At 41.9% G+C, this 20005-nt stretch overlaps 1 protein-coding gene and 1 long non-coding RNA gene across 3 annotated transcripts; one reads left to right on the top strand and one right to left on the bottom strand.

The window, feature by feature from the left end:
* The first annotated feature begins 2941 nt into the window (after positions 1–2941).
* On the top strand, positions 2942–4542 carry LOC128634088 (uncharacterized). The gene is made up of 2 exons (XR_008397285.1): positions 2942–3120; positions 3440–4542. It is a non-coding gene; the product is annotated as an uncharacterized LOC128634088 (long non-coding RNA).
* Positions 4395–19431, bottom strand: mtx1b (metaxin 1b). Of its 2 annotated transcripts, none has more exons than XM_017481761.3 (8): positions 19319–19431; positions 13286–13355; positions 11580–11659; positions 10694–10786; positions 9151–9333; positions 6468–6544; positions 6211–6368; positions 4395–5260 (listed from the first exon to the last, which is right to left on the bottom strand). In XM_017481761.3, exons 1-8 carry the CDS (start codon positions 19397–19399, stop codon positions 5043–5045), a joined length of 960 nt encoding a protein of 319 aa, XP_017337250.1. In that variant the 5' UTR covers positions 19400–19431; the 3' UTR covers positions 4395–5042. The 2 variants fall into 2 exon arrangements, with proteins under 2 accessions (XP_017337250.1, XP_017337251.1); XM_017481762.3 differs by having other exon boundaries at positions 4395–5257; positions 19319–19413.
* Positions 19432–20005: the final 574 nt, after the last annotated feature.

Here is a 20005-nt window from a genome sequence, read left to right as displayed (position 1 = left end):
GCTGACACGTGACTGTTATGTTATGTTAGCATTAGTTGCTACACTGTTTAATCTCACATGCTAGGTTTTTGCTAAGCATGCTCTGGTTAGCAGACGTCTTTATTTGAGAAGTTATTAAACATGACACATTTTATGACGCTGTCATAATGCTTCACAAATGAAATGTGTATTTTCAACATGGCAAGGCTGCTGTTCAAATGGTTCAAGCTGTGAGAGCACACCTGCTAGGAAGCTGGGAAATATGGATGCCTTTAACTAGCCACCGACTAAGGCTAATAATTTAGCCATCTAACACTAATGTAAGGAAGAAATGAGGTTCAGATGTGTAGGTAAATTACTACAAAATGGCTCTAGGATTAAAATGACATGTAGCATGTAGCTACAAGTGCATGTATTTACATCTAGCATCAACCTCAAACAGAACTTCACTGTGTTCTGCTATATTATCCGCACAAGGCGGCGATTACATTATTATATGTGCAGTGTGTTTATTAGCACAGAACCAACAATACCAAGTTTTTCCTGTCAGCGAGAAGAGACTGGCTGGCCCTGTGATGATTCTCCGATCAGAAATATATCAAAATTGTCCTTCTTTACATTGTTAACCAAGATGGCAGACAAAAACTAACCATTATAACAAGCTACAGCATGAACAACGCAGCAAGCAGCAGGACAGACCGTTTTGTTGGCTAGTTAGCAAAAGAGTTAGCTTGTTCCACTGTGATAAAACAAGCATCTAAATCACTCCTCTTGAGAATTGAGGGGAAAAAAACCCCCTCGAATCACTTTGTAATTATTAAGAATTATGTGCACGGTAACAGAGTCTCCTGTATTCGGGTGTTTTTCCTGCACACAGTGTAACAATAACAACACTTGCCAGTCCTACAGTAACTAACTAGCACACAGTAGCTTGCTAATAAAAATCGTAACGAGCCTAGTTTTCTTTCTAGATTCGATTTATCATCAGCAATAATGAAGATCTTTGAATGGATTCTTCCTTCAGTGCCAGCTTTATTTTATCTCTGTAACCAATGTTATTGTGGAGAGCTGTGAGCCTCTCCCATCTCCCATACCTTTCCCATCACACCCTGCTCACCAGCACCTAAGCACAGAGTCACGATACTCTAAACACAGAAACTCACAGTGCCCTGACTAATCTTATAACAGACTTGACGCGATAAAAGAATTCATTCGTTTATACTGATTGAAAATGTCCGAAAAGTCGATTTCCATTCCACAGTTGAAATGGAGCACCAGTCTTCTCCTCATATTTGCTAACAAGCCTATTTTTTTCCCATCATTACGTCATCCTCCATGTTTGTTTTTCTCACTTAATATCACATACTCTGTTCTGAACTAAAAAAAAAAAACGGAACTTTTTCAACTTTTCAAGCTCCTCTGTCACCAAAATAACGTTGACAGCAACACTTCTCATGGCCGTGCGTGTAAAACGTCCACTGGTGGTGAAGAGAAACGTGTGAAAGCAGTCTTTGTGGATCATTGCAAGCCTTTAACCCGAATCTGAATGGTTACGAACGTCTTGATGGACCTTCTGCAATGAATATAATCGACGACCTAACATTATAGACTGTGTAGCTTGCAGAAGTCATAAAATAATGTGTGAAAGGAATGAATTCCTTTGGAATAACATCCACACCTATTGTGAAAAAACAAAATAAAATAAAGTGTCAGTATTGTATATAAGCCTGTAGGATTAGCATGGCTCATCTGCTAAGGAACAGCTGTGTTCACAGAAAATGAGTCTTTATTATCATCACGCGGACTAAATATTTATCCATCAGCTCAGCCGGTTCTGTCTGTAATCGGCAGATGTATCATGACAACATCATCATGACAACATTTTGGAACAAGCATGCCAGTTTCTGAATATGGAGCATGTCCTGTAAGAGTCCAGCGTGGGAGCGTTTCATCAAGTGAAGTAATGTGTATGTTACCCTGGGAAAAATTTCTCTTAACCAAAAACTTAACAGAGCAGAAAAGAAACTGTTCTCTGCAAGCCTTACATTTGCAAACAAATTTATTCCTCAGACAGGACGAGGGCTGTTTTAAACATCATGTGCAAAAATCATGGGACAGCTCTCGTCCACGACAAGTCGCTCTGGTTTAAAACACCCTCGGTTACTTCCCTCGCTTGGTTGAATCCGCGTTGCCATCTGAAATGCCGTGCGTTATTGGATTTTAGATCACGTAAAAAGTGGTTAGATGAGTGTTAGATTACAAATCGAGTCAAAATTACTGTAGTAACACGACTTAGTCAGAAGGCATTGCGATGCGATGCATGATCTCAAATGTTATAAAAACTTCCATCCATCCATCCATCTTCAATCCGGCTTATCCTACACAGGGTCACGGGAAGCCTGGAGTCTATTCCAGGGAACTCGGGGCACAAGGCGAGGGACACCCTGGACGGGGTGCCAACGCATCATAGGGCACAATCACACACACAATTGGACAATTTAGACATGCCAATCAGCCTACAACGCATGTCTTCAGCCCATGGGAGGAAACCGGAGTACAAAAAGGAAACCCCTGAAGCACAGGGAGAACATGCAAACCCAGTGGACACCGGGAAGAGGCAGGATTTGAACCCCCAACCCTGGAGGTGCAAGGTAAACATGTTAACCACTAAGCCACTGTGCCGCTGCTATAAAAACGTAGTGATACTAAAGACCTCTGATCTGTAAGCGTTTACCAGTGGTCGTCACTATCTGCATGATATATGCCTCATCAGATCTGTGTGTGTGTGTGTGTGTCAGATTGTATATAAATGACAGCAGACTTTCCTCAGCAACATAAGCAACTCTTGAAGTGCTAGTGCAACCCCATAACGCCGTAACACTAGAACAGAGTGTAGTAATTGACCGTGTGATGTTTCCACAGCGCTTTTTTTTTTGTATATAGTTCTAGCGCTAAAATCAGGCAAACTTGCAGTTCGTATTACACCATTGCTACTTCCTCATACCAGCTACTGAGCAACAGAACATTAAACTGCAACGAGCAGAAGCAGCACACACACACACATTCAGTTTTGTTAACTTAAACCGAGCATTACCTGGCTTTGAACCGAAACCTCACGCCATTTTAGGATCACGAAGCTCGGTAAGATCAAGATGAACTGTTTTCCGTTTACAAGGTGGTGAGATTTGATCTTACAAATCCATTAGAAAATCTATTTGCAACTGTAGTCTTGGCTTTTCGACGACCCCATGTGCAAGTAATGGAGTCAATTACAACATTTAAAATGTTTCAATTACAACATTTAAATCCAGCTTGCCTTCCTGTTTACAGCACTACATGTAGGTCTCAATCACTCTGCTAATCTGCATTAGCAGACCAGTAGAACTAGTCGCCACTATTACACCAAAACACTGTTTACACAGTAAAACAGCTAACGAAATGTGGTTTTGCTCACACTCAGGCACAAAGAGGCTGAAAGAGCGGGAAAGAAGTCACTCTGGATTCTCTGATTGGGGTAAAAGTGTCATTGATGTAAGTAATGGTTCATTTTGGTTGGTACTTTGGTAGAATTGGCATCAAGCTTACCATGAATAGACTTTCTTTTACGCAAAGTACACAGTCTTATCTATTACGGCATAGTAAGCATACCGAACAATCTCTCCCTCTCTCCTTCTGTCAAGACACACATTATTTTATGGAGATGCGAGTGATCCTGACCCTTTCTGCTCTCCGGACCTGCCTGATCCATCCTGATGTCCTACCTCTGGATGGAGCGCTCAAGAACTGGAGGCTACAGTCTGGAGATTGCTGAGGACGGTACCGCTTGAAGTACCATGAAATGGTTTTGGACCTCAATTCCACATGGACGTTCTCGCTGTGGTTGCTGGGACTACGGATGCTGCGATGGCCTTGGGACTGCAATTACTACATACAGTTTTACACTCAGGTCTCCTTTAGTGAACAGTGGACTAGTTCAACAAACAGACTTCATATAAAACCATCATGAACTTTCTTTTACTCTCACACTATCCGTTGTTACCCAGATGAGGACGGGTTCCCTTCTGAGTCCGGTTCCTCTCAAGGTTTCTTCCTCATATCATCTCAGGGAGTTTTTCCTCACCACCGTTGCTCAATAGAGATAAACTCACACACTTAAAATCTGTGTCCTGTGTTTAGGTTTCTGTAAAGCTGCTTTGAGACAATGTTCACTGTTAAAAGCACCATACAAATGAAATTGAATTGAATCACCTGCACCAAATATAGCCCCGCCCACATCAAAGCAGCCAGAAGACAATGGAAACTCCAAAAAGAAAATTCAGAAATCTATTAACTGGAAAAAAAAACAAAAACAAAAAGAATAATATTGACCGGAGGCTTAAACCCAGCACATGGTAGCAAAAGACGGTTGACAACTGTTGGAATTTTATTACTTTATTCTGATAGCTAGTTAGCAAGACTAGTTGCGAAAGGATGCTAGTGAGCAAGAAAACCAGCTAGTTAACATGGTAGCTAGTAATCAGCTCTTTTTCTAATTAGGAAGACGTTGAGAGAACATCGATTTGGTTTAACGCACGTTCTTTATAGTCATATACATTTTCATAGCTTTTTATATAGGGTAGAACATTCAATCAGACATAACGTACCATTAAAAAAAAATAGAATAAAAAAACAACTCATCAGCTGAAAAAAATCCATCAGCTTTAATGAAACCCGAAAAGTATATAATAACTGATAACTGCTCCAAAAAAAAGAAGCATTTGCAATTAGATATCAGACATAAAGCTCTGCTGCGATGATGCCACCACTACAGGTCAGTCTTAAACAGAGAGAATAACAATCCCGTAAATAATAATGCTAATATTAATTATTCTAAAATGTATTTATTTATAATTCACTTTACACAATAGAAGAAGAAAAAAAAAAAAACACAAACATGAGCACCAGGGTGTGTCTTGCTTAATCAACAAGCTCGTAAATACTTTAATAGTGGAGCTCAGGGGGATTCATTCAGAATATACACTTTTTATTAATATATATTTAAAAAAAACTAAATAAATAAAAATTCACTCCTGTTCTTCGTCATCCTCGTCTCCGTCGTCGTGACGAGGCTCTTCGAGCTGCGATCGTGAGCTATGGATGGTGACGATGCCGCTGAGGACGGCGTAACCCAACATGGCCGCCACGGCGAACAGCACGGACAGGATCTGGTTGCGCCGCTTGTGCGGCTCGTTATCAAAGTCACCGGCGTCGGTGTGAACGGCAGTGTTTCTGCTCGGAGCTTCTGGGTGGAAAAATAAATAAATAAAATAAATAAATAAATAAAGATGAAAAAGACTGAAAGACAAATTGGATACATTTTAAGATCTTAATAATAATAATAATAATGACCTTTGATCTGTCTTATAGCAACGTCTGTAGCTATCTTATAACATAGTACGAATCCGCCGTGTGTGGTGCGCTTAGAGGAAAATAATCAACTCCGCTGGGGTGATGAAGCGGAGCTACTGTTACGACCCCAGAGTTGATTCATTTTCAATAACAGCATGTCTGGAAGAGCTTTATTCCTCTTAAACCACGGCATTTTGCCACTGCAAGCAATCGGTTCTTATTAAATAACAATACATTACGTTTTTTCTTTAATCCATTATTGTTACGTTTAACGCTGTAAAACGTCCCCACAAAAGTTATACGTTATAACATTCCATCTTTTTAAATATAGATGCATCATATATATGCTGTTACTTTAAATCTACGTTACACTACCAGTCCGGCTGTCATCCCCTCACCACCTTTTTTTTTTTTTTTCTGTTTCATGAAATTAATCAGACAAAAGATAAATAAATAAATAAATACAATCAGCTCGTCGTGTTCCAGAGTGACCGCAGAGCATAAACTCAGAAACGTCAGATGTCAGAAAACGTACTGTTACAGCTTTAACTTACTGGAGACTCCTTCCATAAATGTTATAAATATACGTCTCCTCAAAAGAAAACTAAACCATAACAACAATTACAAAAAAAAAAAACCCCACGTTTATGTGGAGCATCTGCTACACAAGTTGTTACTATAGAAACGGTTAGAAGAGCGCGTGAATATAAACCTGTGATCTGCCTGACAGCCGGATCTACTCAGATCTGCTGTTATAGAAACATCGTCAAAGACCTTCTGACCAATCAGATTGAAGAATTCGGAAGCGCCGTGGTGCAACGCGGCGAGGAAGGAAAAGCGAACCTCGGCTGTCTGAGGGGAAATAAAGCAGCAGGATGTTGGAGCAGAACTGCTGAAGGTTCTCCAACGAGTTCAGGTGCTGCTGGAGTTTAGCGTTGGGGAGTTTAATCTTCAGCAGAGGCGCCAGGTGACCAAACACATACGCGTCCAGTGAGGAGGGGCTGCGGAGATGAACACCACACTCATCACAGACACACACACACAGCAGAACAAATACACACACACACACATCTCAGCTTAAACTTACACGTCAAACTTACGAGTCTCCGAAGAAGAACTTGTGTGAGCCGAGCCTCTGTGAGAGGAGAGTCATGCACTCCAACGCATCCTGGTAAAGCTGAGGACGGGGGAAAAAACATTAGGTTAGAGGTTTTTCTTTTTCTTTTCTTTTTTATTTAAATCTACCCGTTTTTTCCCCGTCATTTTAAAACCGTTCCAATATTTAACATTGTAAGACTGTAAAGAAATAATTACTGTACACTCAAGGGCACGCAAAAGTCACACTTAAAGCGCACCTATTACGGTTTTGAAACGTGTCTAATTTAGTTTTAAAGCTCTCGTACGATAGATTTACCTGCATCCAGAGTAAAAAAAACATGTTAACATGTTTCCCCCCCAGTGTCACAAAACGACTCGTCAAATGATCCGTTCTAAAGGATTCGTTCTAAACTCCTCCTTTCAGAGAGCATACTCTGCTCTGATTGGTCAGACGTCCCAGTCTGTCGTGATCGGTCTACCGCTGTCAGCGAGCAGACGATGAAGACCAGAGGCGGGGTTTTTTGTTACGAACCTACGTAGGTTAGTACAGGAAGTAAAGTCTGGAATCACTAACGAGTCGATTCAGCTGTTCAGAATCGGTTCCTTCTTTCGGGAGTCGATAACTCCGTTCGTCGTGCGCTTTGATTTTTGAAACTTTGCAGATGTTTTTACATTCACAAACCGCTCCGTATATAACACACTACATGAACGGGAATATGTGAAAAACCGTAACAGGTGCACTTTACGATACCCTTACGACAAAACTCTTTATTCTATACCAGCAAGATGTTCAGGGTTGGGTTTCGTACATGTCCGTTCATTATTAGAAGTACCAAAACGCTATACTAAATAGCGTATATTAAAATATCAATGGTTGTGTCGTGTCACGGCAAACCGGCGACTCCATTTCCCAGACCGCACCACGAACTACAAACATGGCCGACAACTACAACTTCCAACGGAACACACGGACGCGGCACCACCTCCTGAGGACTAATCACACACACACTTGCTCTCAATCTACCCAAGAGACTCTCACACACACAGCCATTGTGAAGTATTTCGCTCGGTTGACTCGTCTCTGTGGTTTTGGGGGGGTTTTTTCCTATTCCCTTCGACTTTGATTCTCTGCCTTGCCTAGTTTGGATTGTTTGCATGATGGTTGGAGCTTTGCCTGTCTATGGTTACTGATTTCTGCCTAACCCTGTGGATTTGTCTTCTCATTAACCTGCCTTACCTGCACTTGCTTCGGTCTCAGTCTCCATTACGTGACAGGTTGAAAAATCTAAATATATCAGTTCAAGTTTCTGTTTGATTTTGCCGTTGTTGTTTTGTTGGAAAATCCCAATCTTCTGCTGGTAAACGTTGCATGTGAATGTCATACAGCACACGTTCCTTTCGTTCCATTCAAATACCAAACCTTTGCACCAACTCTACCGCTACTTGCACCGTAAAACAACATATCCGATTTAAAACCTACAGTACATCTGTTATATCTATATGTACTGTGTGTGTATTACACCAGGGTTTCTCAGAGATCATTCTCCAGGACGTTCTCGATTTCGGCAGGAACCACTGAAGTAATATATTCCTTACTCCAGCAGTTACTGAACGATTGTTAAAAAGGTCCGGTAGCTGCTTCCCTGTTAACATTCGCTGCAAACATTCGAGCCGTTAATAATATTCCCCAGCTGCCGCAAGCACCACTACGAGACTAAACGGCGGCGTTCAGAACACCTCTCTCACGTGCGTTCAGCCACTGACGTCTATAGTTTCGGGCCAAGCTTAGCTTTCATCATTAAAAACAGCCGAGACCCGCCTTCCCTACTTTCTCTGAAGGACATTTGCCCGACACTGAAATCGACCAATCGGAGGCCTTTCCTGTGACGTCAGCAGAAACACGTCAGCCGTGTTACCTGTACACAAATCTCAACGGAATACATTTTTAAGAAGGGACGCGGTGAACTTATTTCAGTCATTGGAAACTGCTCTGTACACAGAAGAGCAGAGAGCCAATCAGATTGCAACTCAAGACTCTGAAGCTTGTGGCCAGAAACGTGCACAACATCTAGCAGACAGCCTGCGGGCCGGGGGGGGAGATGACAGTTTGCTTGGACAATACCAGAGCCGTGCTAGTGGAAGTTAGCATTCTTGTAGTGATTGAACAAACAAAAGCTATAAAGTGAGTTACAAGGTTTCAGCAGTAGATGTGTCTGTGTATCGACCTTCATCACGGTGACGGTCCGTACAGGACTTCACAGAGCTTCTGCTCGGTTTTCCTGCGGCGTTTTTCAAAATCTGGAGGGGGTTTTTTTTGTTTCTTTCAGAAAACTACTTGAATCGCACAACAATGTTTCGCACGCTCTTTCCCGGCGATGTTTGTTGGTAAACGAGACCTTTTAGCTGTACTCATGTTTGACGCACGTGAAGCGAAATGCGCGTTGGCTGAACGCGCGTCGTGATGACGTCACGTGAGCTTTGTCCAAATCTGCGGAAAAATTTGTGGCAATTTTAGAAAAATTGCGAGGTCTTCCGGAATATTGCGGCGTTTGCTTGATTTTGCGTTCATTTCAAAATCGTGAAATCCTGAAGGGAGATCAGGAGAGCAACTCTAACGGGACACAAACTAAACTAGGCTACGCAAAGGGGAGAAAAATCTCATCAGGGATCTCCTCGTCCTCTCACCTCTTTCTCCAGCTGCTCCTCAGGCTCCAGTATGGCGTCCCCTCTGATAAGCCTCAGCCTCTCTATCTGCCTCGAGTGCATGCGGTTTGGCAGCAGGAAGTTCAGGGGGAACGGGGTGTGTTCAGCGTACCAGCGCCGCGTCACGTCTACGTAATTTTTAGCGTCGACCCATTGCGTGTAAATCTGGAGGGAGGGAGGGCGAGAAAAGAGGGAGGGCGAGAAAAGGATGTGCATGTGAGAGAGGAAAAACAGAAGCGTTCAACTAAACTAGCAGCTGAAATCACTTTTGTGAAAATTTATCGATTTAAAACAACAACAAACAAATAATAATGACTTTATGCTTTTTATATTTACCTTCATTAACATGGAAAATATATATATATTTAACATACGTTAGCTTTAGTCCGATTTTTCTTTTATTAAGCAACTTTAAATGTTCTTCTACAGTAGGTATTCTAACATAATAATCAAATAATAATCTTATATTTTCAGATTTATAGAAATTTACTTTACTGATGCATGTTGCATAATAATAAATAAATAAATAAATAACTAAATAAATAAATAAATATTACGCCAGCACGCTAACAGGCTAATGTACGAACGAAGCAGGCTAGCATGCTAACGTGTTAATGTATTAGTGTATCGGATTTCTCTGATTATTATTTTTTTAAGTTATAAAGCTAACACAGGACAAGATTACAGATATAATCCACACACACGTACAGGTTCCAGGATGTATGCAAAGTGCCAGATATCAAACACACACACACACACACACACACACACGGTTTAAGTGGTGGTTCTTCTTTAAAGAAGATGGTGGTTTCCACTCATAACTCAGTTTATGGCACGTTGATGAGCTGGAAAGTCTCCTGTTCCTGTCATTATCCAGAGTTAAACACAGGGGGACCGGATCGCTCGGGGGACTTCGGACACTCGACATGTGGTGTACACACACGCACACACGCGCATGCGCACACAGCTCCATTCTTTCACTGTTTCTCAGAATACGCAGAATAACAGTGTTTATTACTCTGTTATAATCGCAATCAGGACGTGATCAGGACAGTGCCAGCATCTGTTATTATTTATACATACTTCTTTCTTTCCATAGTTTTCAAAGTAAAGCTGCTTGAACACACGGACACAAACGTACGGGAAAAGGCCAGAAGGTTCGAACACTCCCCGCTGTGCAAATTACAGATCATTACTTTAACACGGCTCACGTCCAACATCACTTATTTATTTACGCTCACCTTCCAACCAGTTCACCGTCACATGACATGATAGGATATATCATATCTATATATTACATATAAACAAAAATAATCACTTAAACAGAGTAATCAAGGAATACTTACAAAATGCACTGAAAGTGGATAGAGGCGGGATTTGTTCTGTGTCGTGTTGCGAGTATACCGTATAAGACACTTTAAAAGGTTTAAGAGTCAGTGTTGCTCCACTGAACGTTGTGATCCGGGACGTACACACACAGCGTGACTTAAATCAACTTTAAAAGCGATCATCTCTCGGGACTCACCACAGCGGGCAGCAGCTTCTCCTCCAGTAAGGACACGAAGGCGAGCGTGTCCGCGCCCTCTTTAGCCGAGAGATCGTAATCGGCGTTATATTTCTGAAACGCAACAGAGAGTCGGATTAACGTTAGAAAGCGGCTTTTCCAGTTACAGATGCCACAGAACTGACCCCAAAGCCTTCCTGATAGAAATGCCCATACGTTTAACCCTTTAAACACCTCGCATCGCTTCCCTGTGAACACACCGTAGCTCCTATTAAGGATTTAAACCCGAGAGTATTTTCCGTTCTCTTCAGTAATACGTTCCGATAACGGATCGTTTCCACGGTAACAGAAACGACGTGTTCTACAACCAAGGAAACTGTTGATGTCATGGGGACGTTTTCTGCGACACGGCATCTCTTGGACATTGATGGAAGGAGTCTCCAGTGCCGGTATTTTCTCCGACACAGGACAGAGGAGATTTACGCTTTCTGGTTTCTCGGTAACAAGACAAGACTTATTAACGTAAAGAGAGTTAACTTAAATGTAACTATAAACGGATAAGAAAAAAAAAGTATGACTGTTTAATACGTTTTAATAAAAATTTTCGCGCTATGCGAAGAAATGGAACACTGCAAGACGTGCCGTTATCAGAAAATAACCAACTTCGGAACGGTAAAAGTTCCTCCGCTTCGTCACGCCAGTCTGTTGTTGTTTATTTTCCTACGACAGCGAATGTCGTATTTGTTACATACGACACGTCGTATTTTCAGCAGACGCTGTAATCCGTTCAGTGCATAATTACTGACTGTAGCGCACCACTTTACACAAGTTCGAAGGTAAGAGGAATTCATGAATGGTTTACTGTGACCTTGATGTCAGGGTCAGGGGTCAGTAAAAGGTCACTCACCTGCTTCCTGAGCTGGATGATGATCTTACTCGGCTGTGATAAACTGCCTTCTTCTCTGGTCTTCAGAGCAGGCAGCGTACCTGTTAGAGAATTAAATATTGGAAGAAGGAAAATAAAACACACACCGTATGCAGACAGCGTGTAGTGTCATTGTAATAAACAAAGCTCTTTTTCAGAGACTGCTACATGTCAAGAGACTTTGGGGGAAAAAATGTCCTGCTAACCGTCCACCCGCAGGAGTGCAAGATAAATACACGGCGTAAAGGATTAACAGAGACAGGAAATGCCCGACCCTTTGACCCGTAAGCGATTGAGCATGCAGGACACGTTCCCTACGTCGGCTCGTATATATTTCTCCCCCAGCACCGCATTCTTTGTGTAAAGACTTCACATAAAGACCGTCAGGCGACCAGCGGCGTCCAACACGGTGAACTCTCCATAACGTGAACCGTCTAAATGGAAAAATACGGTGGTGGGGTGTTGAACGGAGGTGACATGACTAGAATTTTCCATAACATTTTAGATCCCCGGCATGGAGGAAACAAGAACGAGAAAAATAAAGCTGCTATGAAAGCTGCACTAAATTGTTGCCATAGCAACTTTAGGCAAAGGGATTCGTCATAGGCTCACGCACGATGTGCGTATTTTGATGACGGACACTTGGCCCAGATTTGGTCGGAATGTTCCTTAGACCCGCCCCAATCAGTGTTCCAAATTTCACAACTTTTTACCAGACGGCTCTATGGGCTGCCATATACACACTAGCCAGAAGAAGATGCAGAATAATAATAATAATAATAAGAAGCAGAAGAAGAGGAAGGAGAAAACATAGAATAACAATAGTGTAATATACAGTGTAAATTACGTCAGTTTAACAAACACAACCTTTCTAATGACCTAATTCACAACTTTTTACATCATCCTTTCGTTTCATTTATAAATATTTCTTAACACAAACGTTAGCCATGACTACTACATGTTAAAAGTACTTAAAGGGTTTAAATGATAAACTATGGATGACAGAAAATGGTGATAAATACGCTTTATATATATATATATATATATATATATATATATATATATATATATATATATATATATATATATATATATATATAAAATCCTTTCCCTCCAGAATCTTTTCATCACTATGATCGATTCGAATGAAGCACAATTTACCTCAAGAGCATATTTTCTCCCAAATAAAAGACTTTTAGCACCCAGGAGTACTAAAAGCACTTAAGAATCTCTAAAAAGTATATAACATTTCATGTCTTTCGACTCCTCCAACTAACATGATCGCCGATTAGCATTATTGGTTTATCCTGCTAACTGATTAGCAAAGCAGTATGTTAGCAAATCGACAAGCTACGCCAGCTACATGGAGGCTGGATGTTTTCTCTCGTATCGTGTTATCCGACATGCAACCTTTGAATGATTTGGGATAAAAATGAAAGCTGACGAGCGCAATTCTGTATGAATGAACCAGAGTGAAGCACAGGACAGGAGATATTTAGTGCGTTAGCAAGGCAGGGAGTGTGTTAGCAAGGCTAGCTGGTTACAAGGAGGCTGAGAGTGTTCCTCTACGGTAGTCATTAGAGCAAGTGCATGAGGGAGCAAACAGAACTGAAACACAGGGGTTTACTCCAAATCTTTTCCTGGGGGGGGTAAGAGTAATTTGAGCAGAAAGAATCTGACATTCCCACCTGTTGGGCTTCTCCATGGGTTGGTGATCTTGTGAACTTTGAGCGGGGCACCTGCAAACTTGGCATAGGCCTGGAGAAGAAAACGATAGAAAACAGCAGTGTTTAAGAGTCAAAACGAGAACGGGGCGGAGTTTAAGAGACAAAACGAGAACGGGGCGGCGTTTAAGAGTCAAAACGAGAACGGGGCGGCGTTTAAGAGACAAAACGAGAACGGGGCGGCGTTTAAGAGACAAAACGAGAACGGGGCGGCGTTTAAGAGACAAAACGAGAACGGGGCGGAGTTTAAGAGACAAAACGAGAACGGGGCGGCGTTTAAGAGTCAAAACGAGAACGGGGCGGCGTTTAAGAGTCAAAACGAGAACGGGGCGGCGTTTAAGAGTCAAAGCGAGAACGGGGCGGCGTTTAAGAGTCAAGACGAGAACGGGGCGGCGTTTAAGAGACAAAACGAGAACGGGGCGGCGTTTAAGAGACAAAACGAGAACGGGCGGCGTTTAAGAGTCAAAACGAGAACGGGGCGGCGTTTAAGAGACAAAACGAGAACGGGGCGGCGTTTAAGAGACAAAACGAGAACGGGGCGGCGTTTAAGAGACAAAACGAGAACGGGGCGGCGTTTAAGAGACAAAACGAGAACGGGGCGGCGTTTAAGAGACAAAACGAGAACGGGGCGGCGTTTAAGAGACAAAACGAGAACGGGGCGGCGTTTAAGAGTCAAAGCGAGAACGGGGCGGCGTTTAAGAGTCAAGACGAGAACGGGGCGGCGTTTAAGAGTCAAGACGAGAACGGGGCGGCGTTTAAGAGACAAAACGAGAACGGGGCGGCGTTTAAGAGTCAAAGCGAGAACGGGGCGGCGTTTAAGAGTCAAGACGAGAACGGGGCGGCGTTTAAGAGTCAAAACGAGAACGGGGCGGCGTTTAAGAGTCAAAGCGAGAACGGGGCGGCGTTTAAGAGTCAAAACGAGAACGGGGCGGCGTTTAAGAGTCAAGACGAGAACGGGGCGGCGTTTAAGAGACAAAACGAGAACGGGGCGGCGTTTAAGAGACAAAACGAGAACGGGGCGGCGTTTAAGAGACAAAACGAGAACGGGCGGCGTTTAAGAGTCAAAACGAGAACGGGGCGGCGTTTAAGAGTCAAAACGAGAACGGGGCGGCGTTTAAGAGACAAAACGAGAACGGGGCGGCGTTTAAGAGACAAAACGAGAACGGGGCGGCGTTTAAGAGACAAAACGAGAACGGGGCGGCGTTTAAGAGTCAAAACGAGAACGGGGGGGCGTTTAAGAGACAAAACGAGAACGGGGCGGCGTTTAAGAGACAAAACGAGAACGGGGCGGCGTTTAAGAGTCAAAACGAGAACGGGGGGGCGTTTAAGAGACAAAACGAGAACGGGGCGGCGTTTAAGAGACAAAACGAGAACGGGGCGGCGTTTAAGAGACAAAACGAGAACGGGGCGGCGTTTAAGAGACAAAACGAGAACGGGACGGCGTTTAAGAAACAAAACGAGAACGGGGCGGCGTTTAAGAGTCAAAACGAGAACGGGGTGGCGTTTAAGAGACAAAACGAGAACGGGGCGGCGTTTAAGAGACAAAACGAGAACGGGGCGGCGTTTAAGAGTCAAAACGAGAACGGGGCGGAGTTTAAGAGACAAAACGAGAACGGGGCGGCGTTTAAGAGACAAAACGAGAACCGGGCGGCGTTTAAGAGACAAAACGAGAACCGGGCGGCGTTTAAGAGACAAAATGAGAACGGGGCGGCGTTTAAGAGACAAAACGAGAAGGAGATGGCATGTGCCATCATGTTTTATTCCATATTTAATACACACACAGTATATTGCACATTTATATATTTGATATATATTCAGACAAGATACACAGAGACAAAACACACAGACAAGTATGTACACAAGACGGAACAAACAAAAACACAAACAAAAGACAGACAAAATACATAGAGAGAAACCTGAACAAACGGGATGAACTGCTAAGAGAGTAGCTCAGGCGGCAGAAGATGGAGGATGATGCGGAAGCAGAGTAAACATCATGGAAGACCAAGCCCCTCCGTAAGACGCATCATCGACAGATAAAGGAAGTGGCTAACAGCAAGAAATTCTACGAGTGGCTAGAAATTTCTTGGCTAAGCACCAGATCCACAGAGGAATCCATAAAATCCAATTTTACGACGTTTTTAAGAAAACGGGAGGTTAACAGCAGATACCACGATACTGGGTTGGACGGTTATTATACATTCCCGAATGATGGAGTATCTTCTACTGGAGCGAGAGATGTGAGAAACCCCATCATTAACATAGGTATGAATAAACATCTCAACCTTTCACTCTGATGTTATAATCGGTGTGAAGCTGCAGGTAAAGAAGCTCCTTTTGTTTTACAATGTAATTATCATCTGCACGCTTAAGCTTGTTTTCACAGTAACCATGGGAACAAAGAAAAGCTTCCCAATTAAAGCGGGATGAGAGAAATTTTCTACTGAAGCTCGACCACATGACATGGAAGTTAAACTTCTATAATGAGTGAGGATTACAGAGAGCGAAGCTCACACGTTCAAGTTCAGCTGGGAAATGTTTAGGAGATGAACAAGCTGGAGAACAGTTCCTTCGGAAGAACAGAACTCCACAGTGAGGGTCAGAACTTTCACAACTCACACACTCAATCCATCAAACACACAACCTGTGATGTCTTGTGGAAACAAACCTAAAGTGATGTCCTAAAAGCAGAGACCCAACCATCCATCCATCCATCAACCCACCCATCCGTTTACTCACGCATCCGCCCACCCATTCATCATCCTACTTACTGATCCACCCACCCATCCATCCATCCTTAGATCAACCTACCCATCCGTTTACTCATGCATCCGCCCACTCACACACCCACCCATTCATCATCCTACTTACTGATCCACCCACCCATCCATCCATCCTTAGATCAACCTACCCATCCATTTACTCATGCATCCGCCCACTCACACACCCACCCACCCATTCTTCAACCAACTTACTTACAAACCTACAACCCATTAATTCATTCATCCATCCATCAACCTACTTACTGATCCACCCACCCACCCACCCATCCATCCATCAACCCACCCATCCGTTTACTCACACATCCACCCACGCATTCATCATCCTACTTACTGATCCACCCACCCATCCATCCATCCTTAGATCAACCCACCCATCCATCCATCCTTAGATCAACCCACCCATCCATCCATCCTTAGATCCACCCACACATCCATTTACTCATGCATCCGCCCACTCACACACCCACCAACCCATTCATCAACCAACTTACTTACAAACCTAAAACCCATCCATTCATTCATCCATCAACCTACGTATTGATCCACCTACCCATCCATCCATTCAACCATCCTTCCATCAACCCATCCATCTGTTTACTCACGCATCCACCCATTCATACACACCCACCCATTCACCAACCTAGTTACTGATCGATCCACCCACCCATCCATCCATCAACCCACTCACTCATCAACCCACCCATCCGTTTACTCACATATCCACCCACTCAGATCATTCAGTCACATCAAGTCAGCTTTATACATTTAGTTTATTTAAAGACAGCAATGTCAGCCCAAGCGCTGTACAGTAAAATCAAATCTGTGTACGATTAAGAAAATAGAAACAACACAATTAAGCAGGAATTACACACCAAGCTGCCTTACTGTACGTCTTTTCCACAAGACCAGAGCTGTCTCTGTCTATCTTTCTCTCTCTCTGCCCTTCTCTCTCTCTCTCTCTCTCTCTCTCTCTCTGAGTTTAAGCAGCTGTTCTGGACAGATAGATAACACACCCTCTCCATTTTTCTCTTTCTGCTGATGTTATCATGTGATTACACACTCAACAAGGCAGAGCCATAACGTTACAGGCTAGAAAGAGCCTCAGATAGCAACTCATTATATATATATATATATATATATATTTATACACACACACATACACACACACACACACTGAGAGAGAGAAAATTTATGGCCACTGTTGAATATTACATGGTCTTACTGCTAAATATGTCATTGAATGACGAGTCTTATTTTTCTTATTTCATGGACTTGGTTTGAATCTGTGTGAGTAATAAAAAAAGTGATTTAAATACATTTCATTTTAATAAGTGTCGGCGTAATCCGTATATAAAAATCACTGTAACTTATCACCAGTGATACATTTTAAGTCGATCACTCGAGGTTCACATTAGAGAGTCCCCTTATACGTACATTTACACAAACCCAGATGCTATCATAGGTTATAAACATTTTATCAGACAAACCTGAAGTTCAACACCCGCTTTCTTGTGTAAGCGCTCCTACGAACTGCTAAACTCATTTGTATCCAGCACGATAAACAAGGCCACCACTACTTCGGGTGTGTACACATGAAGACTTTTCGACAGAGTAAACATAATTCCCAAATTCCTCATATTCACACCGTACGCATCGCATTGTATAAGGCTTTGGTTCCCATCCGCAGTCCTGGTGCACCCCCTGCCCTGTACATTTTAGAGTTATTTCCGCTGAGACACAGGATCTAGTGTGTTAGAGCAGGGGAAACACTTCCCCAGGACCAGGGATGGGAGCCTGTGATATAGTGGGCAGGCGGCTGAATGTTAAACGGGTTCCTGTCGAACTTAGGGTGAAAGCGAAAATCTCATACAGTAAAGTGCACTAATATACAGCTGAATTCCCATCTGGACATGTTGTGCATTATGAAGGGTGCCAAAGCCATTACGTCATACTTCCTGAAGTGAAGTCGTACAGGAAATAGCACCCGAACAGTCATACATCCTTGCCTTACCTTACCTTGGAGAACGGCTTTTTCTTAGTGTGTTCAATACTTTTTTTCCCCCCCCGTGTCATTCCACTTTATTACACATAACTTTATTTATTTTAATTTCTTGAGTTAATACTGATGTCTGGTGAGAATTTCATGTGAATAGCCTCATAGGAAATATATCTACTGAAAAAAAAAAATGAAAAAAAATGGTGACGCGTTCAATACTTGCTTCCCCCACTGTATATGTGACCGATAAAGACTCAATCGTTATCATTATAAGATTGTAGAAAGCATCAGTAGTGGACTTAAACAGGTGTTTAAGATGTTTTTTGTATTGACTTGGACTTGTCTCTGACTTATTGGGCATTTGTACTTGGACTTGACTCTTGTGCATTGGTCATATTAAATATGGTCTTGGTTTCAACTGAAAGTTTTCTAAAATAATAATAATAATAACAACAACAACAACAACAACAACAACAACAACAACGCCTATGTTGTCTTTCTTTTCACGTGCACAAAAATCTGTCAAGAAGTCATTCCTTCTTATACAAACCAGCCCAGTTACTGGCACCAATGAAGCGAGCTGAAGTGAAGGCTCGGCCTTGAAAAGAACTTAACAGTTTTTAATCGTGATTTCATTTGGACTCGAACTTCACTCCAACCCCCATAAGATTCTGTCCTGACTCGATCTCAGTCGAGCTAGTCCTGGTCTTAGCCTTGACAACAGCTCAGACTTATAAAGAATATAGTAACTCAAATAACCATCTGCTCAATTAAACATACAACACACTACACAGGGCGACAAAGCTATGGTTTTATACCTAATGTAGTGAACCTGCATATGAAATAACGAGCAGTGTTCCCACTTAGGTCCTCTTGAGACATACAGAGTATTAAATACAGGTCATTACTGATATGTAATGCAGTTATAGGGAGTAACTCAGGGATCTGACTCTCACATGGCTGTGTATTGGATATAAACTGTACTGCTTTGGCCCTGTGCTTCATTTCCTATATTTAAATAATAATTGCTGAGTGATTTAGGATTTAGAATTTAGATAGCTTTAATTCTTGATGGAGTGAGTAGCTGAGGTCACTTCCAGCTCACAAACCGGAAAACGCTTCAAAATTATTATTATTATTATTAAAAAACAATACGCCGGAAATGGATCACACAATCCGGGCAACGGATATTTATTTTAATCTGGGAATTATTCTTACCAGCACAGTTAAACAATCCACATCGACCGATGGTAAGCCATAATCGCCTTTCCAACAGTACAACTCCATGGGAGCAGCCATTTTGGAATGACGCGCAACCTTTCACCCGGAAACACTTTCTTGCCGCTATATGGATTTATTCTAATTTTTAATCATTATTTTTTCGATATAATGATTTAAGACCAAACCAATAAAACATTTCAGAAACAATTAAAAGCATATATATATATATATAAAAAGAATTTGGTTATAAGCTTGAAAATAGTTTACATTCCGGTAGTTATTAATTATTTATAATATAAGTATGGGAAATTATTTATTAATTTGTCATTTGTTTTTTCTTGATTTTGGAATAATTATAAAACGAGGAAGCCCTTTTTATGGATACTGGTATGATTTAATTAATCATGTTTAATTAGAAGGAAATGATTAAAATCAATGCATTGCTGACATTTCTGTCTCCTCGTTTTATTTATTTATTTTATATATAATAAATAAATAATTAAATAAAACAAGGATCAACACAATTATTATATCATATACCGTATACATATAGACAACAATATAAGAATATAAACGATCCAACCCCAGGAGGCAGGCTACAAAAACAAAAATACTAAATAAAAAAATGAAGCACATAATATAATTTTTTAATGAAAGATTTTAAATAAAAACGCAAATTTGGAT

This window comes from Ictalurus punctatus, chromosome 12, assembly GCF_001660625.3.
Source record: "Ictalurus punctatus breed USDA103 chromosome 12, Coco_2.0, whole genome shotgun sequence".
NCBI classification, from domain to species: Eukaryota; Metazoa; Chordata; class Actinopteri; order Siluriformes; family Ictaluridae; genus Ictalurus; species Ictalurus punctatus.
Note: the sequence above shows the minus strand (reverse complement) of the source record. Positions and strands in the feature narration are given on the sequence as shown.

Bases quoted from the DNA above. Each gene is read 5' to 3' on its own strand.
- mtx1b (XM_017481761.3), bottom strand. From the start codon at position 19,399: ATGGCTGCTCCCATGGAGTTGTACTGTTGGAAAGGCGATTATGGCTTA. The intron at 6,369-6,467 runs GTAAGTTTGACG...TCATCTCCGCAG, and splicing joins AAGTTCTTCTTCGGAGACTC to CCCCTCCTCACTGGACGCGT. The intron at 5,261-6,210 runs GTTCGCTTTTCC...TTTTCCACCCAG, and splicing joins TTTCCCCTCAGACAGCCGAG to AAGCTCCGAGCAGAAACACT.